This window comes from Magallana gigas, chromosome 3 (genome assembly GCF_963853765.1).
Source record: "Magallana gigas chromosome 3, xbMagGiga1.1, whole genome shotgun sequence".
Taxonomy (NCBI): domain Eukaryota; kingdom Metazoa; phylum Mollusca; class Bivalvia; order Ostreida; family Ostreidae; genus Magallana; species Magallana gigas.
The window spans coordinates 43,899,165-43,916,234 of NC_088855.1; the positions used below are offsets into that span (position 1 = coordinate 43,899,165).

Sequence of the window (17,070 nt, forward strand, 5' to 3'; positions counted from 1 at the left end):
CAGACCCTGGTGATGGGCACACAGACTCTGGTGATACGCACGCTGACCCTGGTGATAGGTATGGAGACCCTGGTGATGGGTATACTGACCCTGGTTATGGGTGAACAGACCCGGGTGATTGGTATACTGACCCTGGTGATACGTACACTGACAGACCCCGTTATTGGGCACACAAACACTAGTGATGGATATAATGACCCTGGTGATAGGTATAGAGACCCTGGTGATGGGTATACTGGCCCTGGTTATGGGTGTACAGACCCTGGTGATAGGCACAGAGACTCTGGTGATACGTACTCTGTCCCTGGTGATAGGTATGGAGACCCTGGTGATGGGTATACTGACCCCGGTTATGGGCGTACAGACCCTGGTGATGGGCACACAGACTCTGGTGATACGTACACTGACCCTGGTGATAGGTATTGAGACCCTGATGATGGGTATACTAACCCTGGTCATGAGTGTACAGACTCTGGTGACTGACACACAGACTTTGGTGATACGTACTCTGAACCTGATGATAGATATGAAGACCCTGGTGATGGGTATACTGACCCCGGTTATGGGCGTACAGACTCTGGTGATGGGCACACAGACTCTGGTGATACGTACACTGACCCTGGTGATAGGTATGGAGACCCTGATGATGGGTATACTAACCCTGGTCATGAGTGTACAGACTCTGGTGACTGACACACAGACTCTGGTGATACGTACATTGACCCTGGAGACCCTGGTGATGGGTATACTGACCCTGGTCATGGGCGTACAGATCCTGGTGATGGGCACACAGACTCTGGTGATACGTACACTGACCCTGGTGATAGCTATGGAGACCCTGATGATGGGTATACTAACCCTGGTCATGAGTGTACAGACTCTGGTGACTGACACACAGACTCTGGTGATACGTACATTGACCCTGGAGACCCTGGTGATGGGTATACTGACCCTGGTCATGGGTGTACAGACCCTGGTGATAGGCACACAGACTCTGGTGATACGTACTCTGACCCTGGTGATAGGTATGGAGACCCTGGTGATGGGTATACTGACCCTGGTTATGGGTGTACATACCCTGGTGATGGGTATACTGACCCTGGTTATGGGACTCTGGTGATACGCACTCTGAACTTGGTGATAGATATGAAGACCCTGGTGATGGGTTTACTCACCCTGGTTATGGGTGTACAGACCCGGGTGATTGGTATACTGACCCTGGTGATGGGTGTACAGACCCCTTTGTTGGGCACACAAACACTAATGATGGATATAATGACCCTGGTGATCGGTATGGAGACCCTGGTGATGGGTATACTGGCCCTGGTTATGGTTGTACAGACCCGGGTGATAGGCACTGAGACTCTGGTGATACGTACTCTGTCCCTGGTGATAGGTATGGAGACCCTGGTGATGGGTATACTGACCCTGGTTATGGGCGTACAGACCCTGGTGATGGGCACACAGACTCTGGTGATACGTACACTGACCCTGGTGATAGCTATGGAGACCCTGATGATGGGTATACTAACCCTGGTCATGAGTGTACAGACTCTGGTGACTGACACACAGACTCTGGTGATACGTACATTGACCCTGGAGACCCTGGTGATGGGTATACTGACCCTGGTCATGGGTGTACAGACCCTGGTGATAGGCACACAGATTCTGGTGAGACGTACTCTGACCCTGGTGATAGGTATGAAGACCCTGGTGATGCGTATACTGACCCTGGTTATGGTTGTACAGACTCTGGTGATGGGCACACAGACTCTGGTGATACGCACTCTGACCCTGGTGATAGGTATGAAGACCCTGGTGATGGGTATACTGGCCCTGGTTATGGGTGTACAGACCCTGGTGATGGGCACGCTGATTCTGGTGATACGTACTCTGACCCTGGTGATAGGTATGGAGACCCTGGTGATGGGTATACTGGCCCTGATTACGGGTGTACAGACTCTGGTGATGGGCACACAGACTCTGGTGATACGTACTCTGACCCTGGTGATAGGTATGGAGACCCTGGTGATGGGTATACTGGCCCTGATTATAAGTATACATACCCTGGTGATGGGCACACAAACTCTGGTGATACGTACTCTGACCCTGGTGATAGGTATGGAGACCCTGGTGATGGATATACTGACCCTGGTCATGGGTGTACAGACCCTGGTGATAGGCACACAGACTCTGGTGATACGTACTCTGACCCTGGTGATAGGTATGGAGACCCTGGTGATGGGTATACTGACCCTGGTTATGGGTGTACATACCCTGGTGATGGGTATACTGACCCTGGTTATGGGACTCTGGTGATACGCACTCTGAACTTGGTGATAGATATGAAGACCCTGGTGATGGGTTTACTCACCCTGGTTATGGGTGTACAGACCCGGGTGATTGGTATACTGACCCTGGTGATGGGTGTACAGACCCCTTTGTTGGGCACACAAACACTAATGATGGATATAATGACCCTGGTGATCGGTATGGAGACCCTGGTGATGGGTATACTGGCCCTGGTTATGGTTGTACAGACCCGGGTGATAGGCACTGAGACTCTGGTGATACGTACTCTGTCCCTGGTGATAGGTATGGAGACCCTGGTGATGGGTATACTGACCCTGGTTATGGGCGTACAGACCCTGGTGATGGGCACACAGACTCTGGTGATACGTACACTGACCCTGGTGATAGCTATGGAGACCCTGATGATGGGTATACTAACCCTGGTCATGAGTGTACAGACTCTGGTGACTGACACACAGACTCTGGTGATACGTACATTGACCCTGGAGACCCTGGTGATGGGTATACTGACCCTGGTCATGGGTGTACAGACCCTGGTGATAGGCACACAGATTCTGGTGAGACGTACTCTGACCCTGGTGATAGGTATGAAGACCCTGGTGATGCGTATACTGACCCTGGTTATGGTTGTACAGACTCTGGTGATGGGCACACAGACTCTGGTGATACGCACTCTGACCCTGGTGATAGGTATGAAGACCCTGGTGATGGGTATACTGGCCCTGGTTATGGGTGTACAGACCCTGGTGATGGGCACGCTGATTCTGGTGATACGTACTCTGACCCTGGTGATAGGTATGGAGACCCTGGTGATGGGTATACTGGCCCTGATTACGGGTGTACAGACTCTGGTGATGGGCACACAGACTCTGGTGATACGTACTCTGACCCTGGTGATAGGTATGGAGACCCTGGTGATGGGTATACTGGCCCTGATTATAAGTATACATACCCTGGTGATGGGCACACAAACTCTGGTGATACGTACTCTGACCCTGGTGATAGGTATGGAGACCCTGGTGATGGGTATACTGGCCCTGATTATGAGTATACATACCCTGGTGATGGGCACACAAACTCTGGTGATACGTACTCTGACCCTGGTGATAGGTATGGAGACCCTGGTGATGGATATACTGACCCTGGTTATGGGTGTACAGACTCTGGTGATGGGCACACAGACTCTGGTGATACGTACTCTGACCCTGGTGATAGGTATGGAGACCCTGGTGATGGGTATACTGACCCTGGTTATTGGTGTACAGACTCTGGTGATGGGTACACAGATTCTGGTGAGACGTACTCTGACCCTGGTGATAGGTATGGAGACCCTGGTGATGGGTATACTGGCCCTGGTTATGGGTGTACAGACTCTGGTGATGGGCACACAGATTCTGGTGAGACGTACTCTGACCCTGGTGATAGGTATGGAGACCCTGGTGATGGGTGTACTGGCCCTGGTTATGGGTGTACAGACTCTGGTGATGGGCACACAGACTCTGGTGATACGTACTCTGACCCTGGAGACCATGGTGATGGGTATACTGACCCTGGTTATGTGTATACAGACCCTGGTGATAGGTCATGGGTAGATCTACAAGGGGTCAGTGACCTGTTCACCCGAAATCCCCCCCCAACAAAATAGGTCCTGAGTAAAAAAAAAAGGAAAATAGATTTCTCCTTTTTTCCCCTCCTAGTCTTGGATTTTTTTTTTTATTTTGGACTAAGGTGTTTGTAGAACCTGGTGAAAGGAACAATGCACGAGATAATATTGGTTTACATAAAGTCTTTATACTAGCATACATGTATGTAATGAAACCATGATATTTTGTTCAGGCACCTAGCATCGTAGCAAAGTGGGTTGAGGGCAGACTCATCCAATCTTGCCTTGAAAAAAAACCCCAACTCAAAAATACTTTTTAAATAATTGAAAATCCTAATCCGTGGGGGTAGGGGGCTAGGTGTACCTTTAACTTCAATTTCACAGTTTATTTCCTCTCTTTCATTTCAAATTTTACATGGTCCCAAAAACATTGGGGGGGGGGTGCAACTGTATGTTAATTTACTTTTTTATAAGTAAATTCAAGAAAAATATTTGCTGCGAGAAAACGTGTGCTGGAGGGGGGCAGTCCCGTCCCCCTGTCCCTGCCCCCATTCCAACCCCCCCCCCCCCCCCCTCCGATGCTAAGTGCCTGTTGTTTTCCTGTAACATTGATTTTGATTGTTCTCTCAATTATTTATTTAATTTTTTGGTGTAAAATCTAATGTACATAACATTTTTATCACTTCTGATCATATTTTTCATATAAAAATCGCATTTTTAAATTGCACATATATCAGTTCGAAGTTCCTCCAAATAGCTTTCGAATTTCCTCCCAATCGTTTACCGATCCCGATGGAAAGTTTGTTCACGCATGCGCACATCCTGGTTATAGTGCCTGGTTATAGGATATAAAAAGTACCCTATTCTATACCTAATGTTGACAAAGCTATACAAGTTCAGGTTCAGGCTACATGTGTAAGTATTGAGAAATGCTGTGAGTGTTGTTAATATATGTTATGATATTGAATGATTTAAATTGCACAAAAATTGCCCCATCTTGTTAGTGTTATTCACTATATCAGATATTGAAGTTTGATGGAGACTTGTATCTAGTCTATAAACTGCTATTTTCTGTCCCGATATAATTAAGCAGCACATTTGGACGAAATTTTAATCAAAATATACAAACTTGTGATAGAAGTACAATTAAAATAGATGAAGGGGAAATTTTCCAAGATAATCTCATTCACAGATTATCATATTTTACTCGAAAAAATCCACAAAAACCAGAACTTATTTCTTACAAAGATTTAATTTATAATGAGGTATGACCTGAGCGTAGCCTGGTCACGATAAGATTATTCTTTCTATGTTGAAATAATTCGGAATTCACTAGGAATACCTTGTGCAATTTTTCATCGTTATCATCGGAGTCTGTTGCAATAGACATCACATTTCTAAACGTGTACATTTCACTGGCCATCTAAAAACTACCCTTTAGATGTTAAGGTTAGACTTCATGGAATCTAGAAATGACGGGGAGGGGGCCAGGGTTTTTTAAGTTCTTGAGAATGTAACACAGTAAGTACATCTGAAATTAATAGAGAGGTCTAGTCTACTCCCTACCTCTCTATTAGCAGTTGATCTCCTCTTGGAAAAAATTAAAGTTTGTACAGTCGTTTTACCGGTAACGAATATTTGCCAGTATCGAAAAATTTTTAGAAAAAATATTGCTAAAAGACGAAGGTAAGCTTTTAAAAAACCCTAGCTAGGTAATTATAATACAGAAAAAAAATATTCTATCAGTGTGTGAAGTTGTTTGACATTTGCACAATTATTTACCAAATTGTTTACAAATTCAAAAGGTGACCCAGGTATGAGCTGCCGGAAATGCAAGGCAGAAAAAACGAAAGTGTGAAAACAAATAAACCTAACTATGAAAATAAGTTTGTTATTGACCCTATTTGGTGGATAATTAGTAATTATAATCCATTTAATAAGATAATGCATCATATTAAATAATAATGGAGCTTTGAATGAAATTACGACCTCAAATAGAACCACGTGTAGTTTTCCTAGTTTCGGTTCACTGCAATAGAGGCATTATTTCGCTGGATATATTGATAGATATACGGACAAAACAAAGGCAAATGACAATTACTTATCATCAATTACTATTATAGAGTGTTTTCATGAAAATTCAATTTCATAAAGTAACGCAAATGAAAACTGTTTAAGTTCAGTTTCAATTTGACGGGAAAACGGTATAATAAAAATAACGATCATATTATTTGTTTAAATGATGTATTCCCACAATTATTTTTCTTTCTTCATTTATAACTCTATTAACATGTACCTCTAGTACATTTTTGAAATTAACTCGCCTCAAAATATTCGTTCAGAAGTAATAGAGGGCACTTGATTCGATACTGGAAAACGAATTCGAAACTAGGAAAATGGAGGGGGTGTTGAAATTACTTTCTCTGTAATTCATCCTTTATATTTTCAGAAATTTGATACTACATTTTAGAAGGACAAAGAAATGTGATTTAAACAAAAAAAATTATTTGGAATTCCTATAATAATAGTCGCATGCACGACGAAACCGCATACTGATTCGTTACCGGTAAAACGATTGTACCTTTTCTTAAAATTAAAATATAGTTGTAAAAGAAAAAATGAGGTGTTAGGTTATCCTTTCCCCCGGGGATCTCAACCTGCGAAAACCACATATGAATATAAACATAAACTGCCGGTATAAAAAAGTTATCCCAAATATTAAAATAGACATCATAACTTGTTTTTGTGGGATTGTTATTTGGGATGTTATTTAATTATAACCCATCATAAAAAGACCTGGTCCCAGAGTTATAAAGCAGTCTAATAAAAAAGTCAAAATTTTTACACTCTCTTATTGTCTTGTGATTAAAAAAATTGAAAAAATGAAATGCTAATAAAATGTGTCTCTATATTATATTACGCTGATATTTACTAATTTTAAGCGTAATTTATGATGTATCATATCTTTTATTAACAGTTTTTCAGGCTTGATATCGGGTCCCTCTACCCCTCAAACAATAAAAGTTCAATTCTTTATACTGTCGGACAAAAATAATTACCAAATCTACCTTATTCTATGATCATTTAATGTGATGGACATTTATTGGCAATTGATACCACACCACTTCCACATTTTTGAAAATATTCTGTTAAATTCAACAAAGATATGTTTAATCATTTTTTTTTCATGGAGGTGATCCTTTTGTTTTTTTTGTTTTTGTTTGTTTGCTATTTTTTGGTTTTTTTTTTTGTTTGTTTGTTTTTTTGTTTTGTTTTTTTTTTTTGGGGGGGGGGGGGGGGGGCTTTGAAATTTGGTCCTACTTCCTGAATTAAAAAATCACTAGTTCAAGTATGAAAAAATGAAAAGATCAATTATTAATACATGCAGAGAGAGAGAGAGAGAGAGAGAGAGAGAGAGAGAGAGAGAGAGAGGGGGGGAGGAGAGATTGTCAATCTGTGGTAAACAATTATATGTAAAATTACACACCAAAAGAGCCCGGCTTTAAGTATTTCAGTACTTTGAATTTTGTAGTTTTGCACCTGTAATTATTCATTCGTGTATCTGATGGGCACTCTGCTTGTCTTAATGTGTAGCACTGGCAAATAAGTCCACTTCAGCTTACATGTATATTCAAATTCCCATTTTCCTATGATTTCTCGTGTTTTGATGACATTGATTTAAAAAAAACAACCTGAAACGTGTTGAAGCAATCCTTCAGTTCAGTAAAATATTGTTTGGCTCGCGAATATGTCTGGTTTTTTCCCCATAATATACATGTTACAATGTAAAGCTAATGCCAAACTACAGATTCTGGAGAGTTTTAAAAGTAGAAAAATGTCCAACTTTAAGACAATATATTTGCAATATTATTGAGAGTCCAAAGACAGATTTTTGATATATTGTAAAGATAAATGTCCTTTTATAACTAGAAACAGATTTAGTGAATTTAAAGTGCCATTTTCTGACTTTTAAGCATTTAAAAAATGTATATTTTCACAATTTTACAAAAAGTTGGAAACATGCCAGATTCGTGACCTATCTGCACTTAACAGAAAGAATATATGGGAATTCTCACAAAATGAATTACACAAGTGTACCTTGTTAGTGTTAACTCTAAATGACTTTTTGAATTCATATTTAAACTAAACTCAGAATTCTTAACAATAATTTGGTGAATTATACAAAATTTTATTCTTAAAAGGGTCAAAATGCTATTTTTAGTAACAGTGCTGCAGAACCAAGTTTAAACTGACCATATCAAAAACATTTTAATGGCAAATTAATTCATATAGATGCACACTGTTACACACAAAATATGAAGTTGATCAGAGAACCTTGCTCCCACCACCTTTTGCATGGTTTTCTCGTAGACATGCTCTTAAGAATTCACGTTTTGATATCAGATTGAGACAATACCTAAAAAATATCAAAACTGCGCCTCGTTGACCAGATTCCTGCTTTCAGTACGTGCAAGACTGGTCTTGGGTTTCCAACAATGATTATCGATAAAAAGGTATTTTTAACGCATTTATTAGGTACAAGAACTAATATTGTATGACTATCTTTTCTGGTCATAAGGAAACTGATTTTTCTAATTCAACAAAACATAAAAGGATGCCAATGATCATTATATAATTTATATTTATAAGACTTAACAAACAGGATAGTACTTGGACATTTACTCCGTTCACATCCGAGTTCAGTTACTCGTTTTCTCATGACAATAACATACAATTTCCTGTGTCATCCTTGCTTGTACTTTTTTGCTTACAAGGCAGATAAAGCTGATAGGACAATATATGAAACATGTACATGCATTTTAATTCCTTTACCACTTTTGATTTCCAAGGACAAACAAGCTAATCAAGAGAATTAAGGCATCACACCTCTAATTCTTATCACTATGTTTCACTACATCAAAATACTAGTATAAATTTCACAGAAAATAGTTCGCATCTTGACTTATACTGAAGAACTTTTATTCCAATATTTGGCTCCTAATACGTCCAACCTAAAAACCATTAAGTCTTCTTTCCTTCAATTAAACAAATTGCTAACTCCTTAGGAAGACTGAAAGACATTCAAATGGAAAAGGGTCATTTTACAACATACAATACACATTTAATATTTTAACTCATAAATTTATTGTGTGTTTAAAAAAAGTCATCCTTGACAAATTATACAAGGATAAATTTTATTCCAGTTACTGGGTTCTAGACAGTCTAGACGACATTTCTTATAACATGACCTTTAGGTTTTACCCTTATCTTTTTGAGTCGCCCAATAAATTTTCACTATTAAAATTTGAGGGTTCATTGAGATATCTGGAAACATCAGTGTTTTTTTAGATAACTAGAAAGACATAATTATGAGAATCAAAGTACTGAAGTACTGAAAGCCGGGCTCTTTTGGTGTGTCTTTATGCATATTGTGTGGTAAAGACTGAAAATTAATCTCTCTCTCTCTCTCATAATTATGCTTTTAATGTCGGCAAAGCGTCAGAGAGCGACCAAATTTTGTAAGCGGCTACAAACAAAAATATATGTGTCTAGTAGAAAAAAGTTCAACAGTTGCTGCCTTGAATTTTGCAACAAGCGTTATATATTCAATCCCCATTTCTTCAACGCGCAGCAAAGTAGTTCATAAAAATTCATGCGCATTGTATGTATCCAAAATGCATAGTCTTGTTTTTAAAACAAGTTATTAATAAGAAAACTAAAAAAGATAGACAATTCTCTCGAAATTAGAATAAAAGAAACAAAATGCCAACTTTTGACAAAACGTGGCTCTTTGTGTAACTATTTGGTATAGCGGAAGCTTTTACTTTGACGCTGTTAGGTTTTTTGTTTGCTTTTTGAAGTTGTGCTATTTATAGTAACATTGGCGATTTGCCTGCCTACAGCCAGGAGAGCCGGCTAAAAAGCAGGGGAGTTTGGCCTTGATTATATGAAGTCATCATTCCTCAAATAATGTATGATGGACTTAATAATGTTTTATACCACTTTTGTCTGATTACAACACTGCAAAAGTAAAATTTGCACTTGCATGCTGTACAATTCAAGTTTTCATGCATTATTGTAGCATTGTTCACATGTTTTTTCATCTCAATAGCAAACATTTAATTGCTAACACAACAAAAATCCTAATATTTTACCCACATTGTAATGCTGATGATATGAAAGTACATTACATTGAATACACCATAACACAGACAAATAAATTAATTTCATTGCTAAAAATAATTTTCAAAATAACGAACTATGAAACATCAATTTTCAACTAAAAAGTCCTTTGAGTTTATTTCTGTCTTCACTGTCTTTTCGCTTTTGTAACTCCTCCAAAAGTTTTAATTCTTTCTGAACAGTTGGTGTCAATGAGGAGTCTAGAGTCATGACCTTCTGGAAGTCTTCTTGGGCCTCCTCTGGGTTCCAGGCCCCAACATGTGCTTTAGCTCTCCGGAAAAGTGCCTTTACATTGTCTGGCACAACAAACAATAAAACTTTACGATAAAAATTGAATAAACTGAAATATTTGTTAGTTGTAGATAACTTCAGAGGATGGAGTTAAAACAAAAATAGTTCATAGAAATTATGTAGAGAGACTTTAATGCTTTTGCTTTCTAAACCGTTGTAAATTTAATCAAATGTTTCACTTACCAGGATGCCTTTTGAGGACAGTTGAGGTATGTTCTATTACAGGATAATAGTCTTTTAAAAACAATTTACACTGGGCATAATTCAGTAAGAATGGAACCTTCATATCCTCTAAAGTGTTCCATTCTTCTTCTCCTGGTTTTTCTCTGGAAAGTTAAAGAAATGTAAGAAATGTAGATCACTGAAGGAGAGGTTATTTTTTCCCCAAGATAAAAGTTGGAATAAAAAACCATTTTTTTATAAGCAACAAATCTGAATAAGCGTACATTTTTGATTATTAGATGTACATTACCAAAACATTAAGATCTTTCGATTGTCGCATGACGTCATTATGAGCATTCCGGAATATTTTACCGTTATCAGTTTTAATATTAGTGTTATATGATACATGGTTTTGCTAGTATTTCTTGATTTAACTTGTGTTTCACACATTTTAGCTATGTAAAGTGAAATGACACCGATGTTTAACAATTTATAGAGAGTAGTTTGAGTTGAAATCGCTGAATTCAATGAAAAACTGATAAAACCGTACATAGGAAAAGTTGACAGAGACTACAATTCATGATTTTTACATGGCAAGGTAAACATTTCTTTGCAGATTTCAATAGGAGATATAATGAGTTACAATTGTACCAATTTTTAGTGAGTTTGAACCATTATTTCAAAAGTTATAGACGTTTTATGTTGCTAAACTGTACTTATTCATGGTTGAAAAATTGTATCACAATGCACTCTAAATGTAATACCATTCATACTGGCAAGTTTAAATGGCCTTTAAATGTTAAAATACATAAAATAAAGGATTGGGATTAATTTCTTTAAAAAAATACTTTATTATATAGAAATCAGTAAAAAAAAAAAGGTGATGTTTGATTGAAGAGCAGTCGTCGCTATAATTGCCCTGATGGTGTACCTGTGTTAGCTCCAACAGCATGAACAAAATATTTGCAACATACCGATATTTAAGTTCATTTTGAATGTTTACATATCAATCTTTAAATTTAATCAAATATTACATGGATTTAACCATAAAAACATCAAGGGTGGAGAAACCTTAATACACTGTATATCATTAAACATTTAAAGGACTATATACGATATGGGCCTAAAATGGCCCCCTTAAATGAACATCATCATTTTACTGTAATTCTTTGTTTTCTTTGTTCAGATATATATGTGATGTTTTTACATTATGTTCATTTTGATTAAAGTGCCCACAATTTAGAAATATGATATCATAAAGACAACCTTTTCCCACCATTTTTGCATTTTTAGCATAAAAAAGCTTGTTTTCAAGCAGTTTTTCTTTCAGAAAACATACAGCTCATGCTTGAACAAACAAAATATTTTTATCAGAGATGTAATTAGCAAAGACTAATAACTGACAAAAAAAATTTCCTTGTTCAAGCATGCACTCTATATTTCCCATTCGTTTAAAGATAAGAAAAATGTAAATTTTTGACTGATTTTGATTGAATTATAGAAATAGTGTCACTTCTGACGTCATATACTGCAAGTGAGTGCAAATAAATCAAATAAACAGGTGAAAAATATATTTTATATCAACTCTTCTAAAAAATAACATAACATTTTATTGTTCCCGAAACACTTTAAAAAATGGCAAATTATTGGGGTCAAATTCAACTCATATCATATACGGTATATATAGTTCTTTGTTATGTAAACACTGATGTATCCATATGTTGTAAATTTTACCAGTTAATGGTAAAAGCAAGAAGTCAGAATTACAAGTAACTGTAACAGTGGAGATGGAATGAAAGAAACTTGAACTTGAAGAATCTAAGTTGACCAAACAATAAGATAGAAATATGTATTCAAAATCTCGAGTCATATTTCTAATGCCAAAGTTGCCTAAAAGCAAACTTCAGTGTGTATCTGTATACAATGAATATCATGCATGTTTGTAAATTTTTAACGAGGAAAAGTCCTATTTGCTCTGTTCTTACTTTAGCACCAGTTGTTCGAGAAAACCAAGAGCAGCAAAGTATTTTTCTGCAGCTTCTGAGTATTTCTTCTCTGAAAAGAACTTGTTTCCGTGTTCCTTAAGAATGGGAATTTTCTGTAGCTTTTCATCATCTGTTAATGTCCATGAATCCTTTTCATAATCTTCAGGTCTCTCTATTTTCACTAACTCTGCAACAACATATGGAAAATTTTTACTTCATTTAATAAGGTCCATGTCAAAGAAAAAATATTTGGGCATTAAACTCATAGTTAACTGAATTACAATATTACAATGTATGTACATTGTGTATATGTGTTTTCTATTTATAAGATATGTTACAACATTACAAACATGTATCTTAGCTGGAACCCATAACATATGGCAGTGTATAATTTTGAGGAGAAATTCAATATAATTGAGATTCAAAAATGAAAAAGTATGAAACATCAAAGAAGTATGTGAAAAAAAGTAAAAGATTTGTAGCACGATGAAAGAGTTGTATAAAAACCTAAATACCTAATATAAACCTGAGTTGCTTAGGGTTCTTCATGAGTTCGTTAAGGTCGTCAAACCCCACCCCGTGCTCCGCCATCATCATTCCGCAGCAATGTTTGCCGTCGTCGTGGCTGTGGCCCTTCTCCCCGTAATATTCTCTCAGGGTCTTAGACACCATCGGATACACAGACGTGTGCTGAATTCAGGAAAGTCAAAATCAACCTTAGTCAGAGTAATTAATTTAAACATATTTTATTGAGTAATCAAATGGATTAGGCAACAGGCAAAGCCTATATAAACCCTCTCCAAAATACAAAGTCAAGAAGTGGTGTTATAAAATAATCTATAGAATACATGTATAGTATTACCAGTTTACAGAGTGATATATTATTGATATTTTTGATTAGTCAGAGTATCATCACTGATCAGCCAGTGTATACTAATTAATACTGGTTATCTTGATTTCACAAATATAAATTTATTCTCGTTTATCAGTTTACTATTGATGAAAATATAAAAATGTTAATTTTAAAGTTATGCAAAAATAAATCAGTTTCAAAAAGATATATCTATTTAAACTACCGATTTTTCTACTTTGAAGCTGGCTACTTCATTCAATCTCATTGTTCTCAAACAGGTTTCCCAGACTTCCAGTTTGAACTTTTTACCCAGGATTATTTCCATAGGTTTGTTGTATTTGTGACTGTCATCCACAATTGTATTTTCATCATTGCATATTTCTGTCCGAAAGTGGAAATAAAGCTGTAAAAGAAACATGATATCCTGACCACACTGTCCTATGACCATAAAAAGACAATGAATTAACTATGTTAACATTTTGGAAACTTATTTCTCTTTGTATGGAAATAAATAAAACATGTACACTAAAACTGCCCTAGTAAGGGCCAACATTACAATAAAATGGATATATATGTTAACTTTCATTTTACATGATAAACCATGAAATTCTGAATGTAATATGCAATTTCATTGATCAGAATAAGTTAATTCACATTTGAATAATTTATGAGGTATTATGAAAATGTATATGCTAACTTCAGCTTTAAACTATTTACAAACCATAAACTATAATTAATGATTTGTTAACTATATAGTTAACCATATTGACAGGTGGTGAACTATAGTACTGAGTATAAGTTTACAAATGCTAATCCAAATCTATCTGTCTGTAATTACACGTTGTCAAAAGATTTTGCTGATAAGTATAAATTAACATCTGTAAACTATCATTTACATTCGTTAACTATAGTAAAGAGTTATTAATAATATATTAGTTTCACAATTCATGAAATGATTACAGATATCTGGTGACTTATTCAGTTGCTAATTATAGTTTAGCATTGTTAGTTTGCAAATCATGAAACCATATTTATCAGATAAGCTATATTTTGCAATTGCAAATTATTATAATTAGTGCTACACGTACCTGTAATTATAGTAAGGTAATAGGTTTGTGGCTTGCATTTTTTAGGAATTGTACCAAAATTACATACCTTTTTTTTCACTATACCAAAGTCTTTTTTCTCATAAAATTCAAATGATTTTGCCGGACCCGTTTTATAACTATAAAAGGTCAAAGTTCATGATTTCAAATTTTTATGGTGATGAAATGTAAATAATTTGGTGAAAATATATACATTTTGTATGTGACTATTATGGGTGTTATCTATGCTTAAAATGTTTGAAAACAATGTCACTATTTATATCATGATTCATTTTTAAAAATTTCTAATGAACTATTTAAAAAAGAAATAACATGCAACAAAAGTCTTAATTTTGGACTACTATTATGCATGTTTACAAACGAAAACTTCTCAACTAAAAACCTTTCCAAGTCCACCAATTTCAGGAAAACGTATCTTAATATTTGTGTAATCTGGTGTTTCTAAAACACTATATAAAATCTATATGATGTAGACTTTGATTTTGTGGAAATTGATAAAATGCTTGTGTCCTGTTACATCTTCAATGAAACTGCAAAACCCCAGGAAATAACAAAAACCTTACACCAACTATGGTGTCATATAAATTTTGACGTCATGGCTGAAATGAATCTGGGATGGTTCGCACTTATTCTGTTTCGAGCTGACATGATTCGCACCTCAATGTTTCGCACCTCCCTCGGAGCAAAACATCTCACTGTACTGAGATATTTTTCTCGTGTTATTATTGCTCTGAAATTAATTATAACCTATATAAGAATTTAAATAAGTTATAAAAAACATTGAAACGGTGTTTGCATTTATATATGCGCCGCTAGTATAACGTTTTTTCATTTTCGTTGGTTTTTTTATGAAGCCTTTGAAGCCATGGCCTTTTTATATAGGTTCAGAACAAGAGGTATTAATTTGTTGTGATAACATTTATAGCACTTCTTTCACTTGAGATTTACCCGTATTTTTATGAAAAATTAGGGGTGTTATTGCAGGTAATTAAGTACCACAGATCTAAAGGTGGGGATAATTTAATTACATAACTTTCTGCTTTACACTTTACATTACCGCCTCTGCATCCATTTAACTACCATTTTGTATGTGTGATATTGTTTAATAATATTTGTTCCCATATATTTACGAATTACCGTAATAATTATGTCATTGGAGAATGACCTACAAATTACTGTAAAATTCACACAAAAATAACACATGTATGTAGTTCTTTATGCAGAATAATTACTCCTAGTATAAGGAATAATCTGAGATAATAAATATTCAAGGACACACTTATTGAGGATCTTATACATAGTGGTAAGTTTAGAAGAAATTCATAGATTATCTTTTAAAACAACTTGCAAATGATTGTTTGTATAATGCCGTATATATGCAAATAATACTAATTTTTTATAGCACACATATTTATTGTCGGATTCATTTTTATACTATTTTTAAGCAGCAAAGACAACTAAATAATTAAGATATGGCCCTACTCAAGTGACTTTTTAAAATTAATTTTCTTATTTACTTATGTTAGATTCTTGTAATGAACCATAAAAAACTATGTGTTTACTATTTATGTTTACATATATGTGTCAATGTTTATTCTACTGACACCCGCGCTACATAAACTTAACATTTACATGTACATGTTTCATAAATCATTTATTGTAAAGAATGTATTCGATGCAAAACATCTCAGCGCGAAACAGAATAGGTGTGGACCATCTCAGCGCGAAACATGTTTAGGTGCGAAACATCCCGTACCCGCTGAAATAAAGGGTAGATGGTGTTATGTCACAATGAAAATCAGTAAGTTATCTCCCCGAAAATGCAAACCCTAACTTAAAAAAGTTGATTCATTTTTGGCACTAAGCTGACAGATGTGAAAAATAGACGAACGTCAGTAACTATAGTTTTAAACTAATGGTTTACAACCCTTAAACCTAATTTCAATTAAATAAATAGCTAATTAGCTAACAAATAGCTTATTTTAGCCATTTGAAAATGCTAAAGTACCAGCCATGAGTGATATATAGCTAAAACATGAGATAGTGTTCAACCAGTAATGCTACAGTACCAGCCAGCCGGTTTTGCAGATGATCTGTACTTCATAAACATTCATTTCTACCACCTCTACATCTCAGAGATTCAGAATGTAATGAATGTGTGAAATACTTTGTAATTACCTTTGTTCCATCTTCATATGATGGTGCATCACCTTTACCTGCATACAAAATGCGTTTTTCTATCCCTTCTGCGAGTAAATTCGCGAAATCTTCCGCCATGTTTGTTTACAAATTCTGCATAAGTAATTTGTTCGTGTGGATATTCAACTAGGCTATATAAACAAAGAATATTATTTTTAGATAATCTGTAAACATAGTAAAGTTATTTCATGATGTCATTTTAAAATACTTTAATTCACAGATCTAGTTTTAATAACATATATATATAGAGAAATAAAAGACTTATATTTCATCAACTTAAAAATTGTTGGTAAAGTGAGATTCTTGCTACCAGCCGCGCCGAGAGCCGGGTCGGGTTTTCTTTTAAAAAATAAGGAATTTTAAAACAAAACTGTT

At 36.0% G+C, this 17,070-nt stretch overlaps 2 protein-coding genes across 2 annotated transcripts; one reads left to right on the top strand and one right to left on the bottom strand.

Annotated features, from left to right (window-relative positions):
- The first annotated feature begins 436 nt into the window (after positions 1-436).
- On the top strand, positions 437-3,905 carry LOC136273457 (uncharacterized). The gene is made up of 7 exons (XM_066077882.1): positions 437-601; positions 701-806; positions 1,145-1,417; positions 2,015-2,119; positions 2,344-2,616; positions 3,214-3,332; positions 3,882-3,905. Exons 1-7 carry the CDS (start codon positions 437-439, stop codon positions 3,903-3,905), a joined length of 1,065 nt encoding a protein of 354 aa, XP_065933954.1.
- A 4,965-nt stretch (positions 3,906-8,870) lies between these two features.
- On the bottom strand, positions 8,871-16,833 carry LOC105333257 (AH receptor-interacting protein). Its single transcript, XM_011436157.4, has 6 exons — positions 16,675-16,833; positions 13,614-13,793; positions 13,053-13,227; positions 12,538-12,724; positions 10,574-10,716; positions 8,871-10,395 (listed from the first exon to the last, which is right to left on the bottom strand). The coding sequence occupies exons 1-6, from the start codon at positions 16,771-16,773 to the stop codon at positions 10,193-10,195; spliced, it is 987 nt and encodes a 328-aa protein (XP_011434459.3). The 5' UTR covers positions 16,774-16,833; the 3' UTR covers positions 8,871-10,192.
- Between the last annotated feature and the right edge of the window lie 237 nt (positions 16,834-17,070).

Bases quoted from the DNA above. Each gene is read 5' to 3' on its own strand.
- LOC136273457 (XM_066077882.1), top strand. From the start codon at position 437: ATGGGTATACTAACCCTGGTCATGAGTGTACAGACTCTGGTGACTGAC. The intron at 602-700 runs GTGATACGTACA...ACTGACACACAG, and splicing joins TGATGGGCACACAGACTCTG to ACTCTGGTGATACGTACATT. The intron at 2,120-2,343 runs GTATGGAGACCC...ACTTGGTGATAG, and splicing joins TACTCTGACCCTGGTGATAG to ATATGAAGACCCTGGTGATG.
- LOC105333257 (XM_011436157.4), bottom strand. From the start codon at position 16,773: ATGGCGGAAGATTTCGCGAATTTACTCGCAGAAGGGATAGAAAAACGC. The intron at 13,794-16,674 runs GTAATTACAAAG...TTTCTTTTACAG, and splicing joins CATATGAAGATGGAACAAAG to CTTTATTTCCACTTTCGGAC. The intron at 12,725-13,052 runs GTATTTAGGTTT...ATGTTGTTGCAG, and splicing joins GCAACTCAGGTTTATATTAG to AGTTAGTGAAAATAGAGAGA.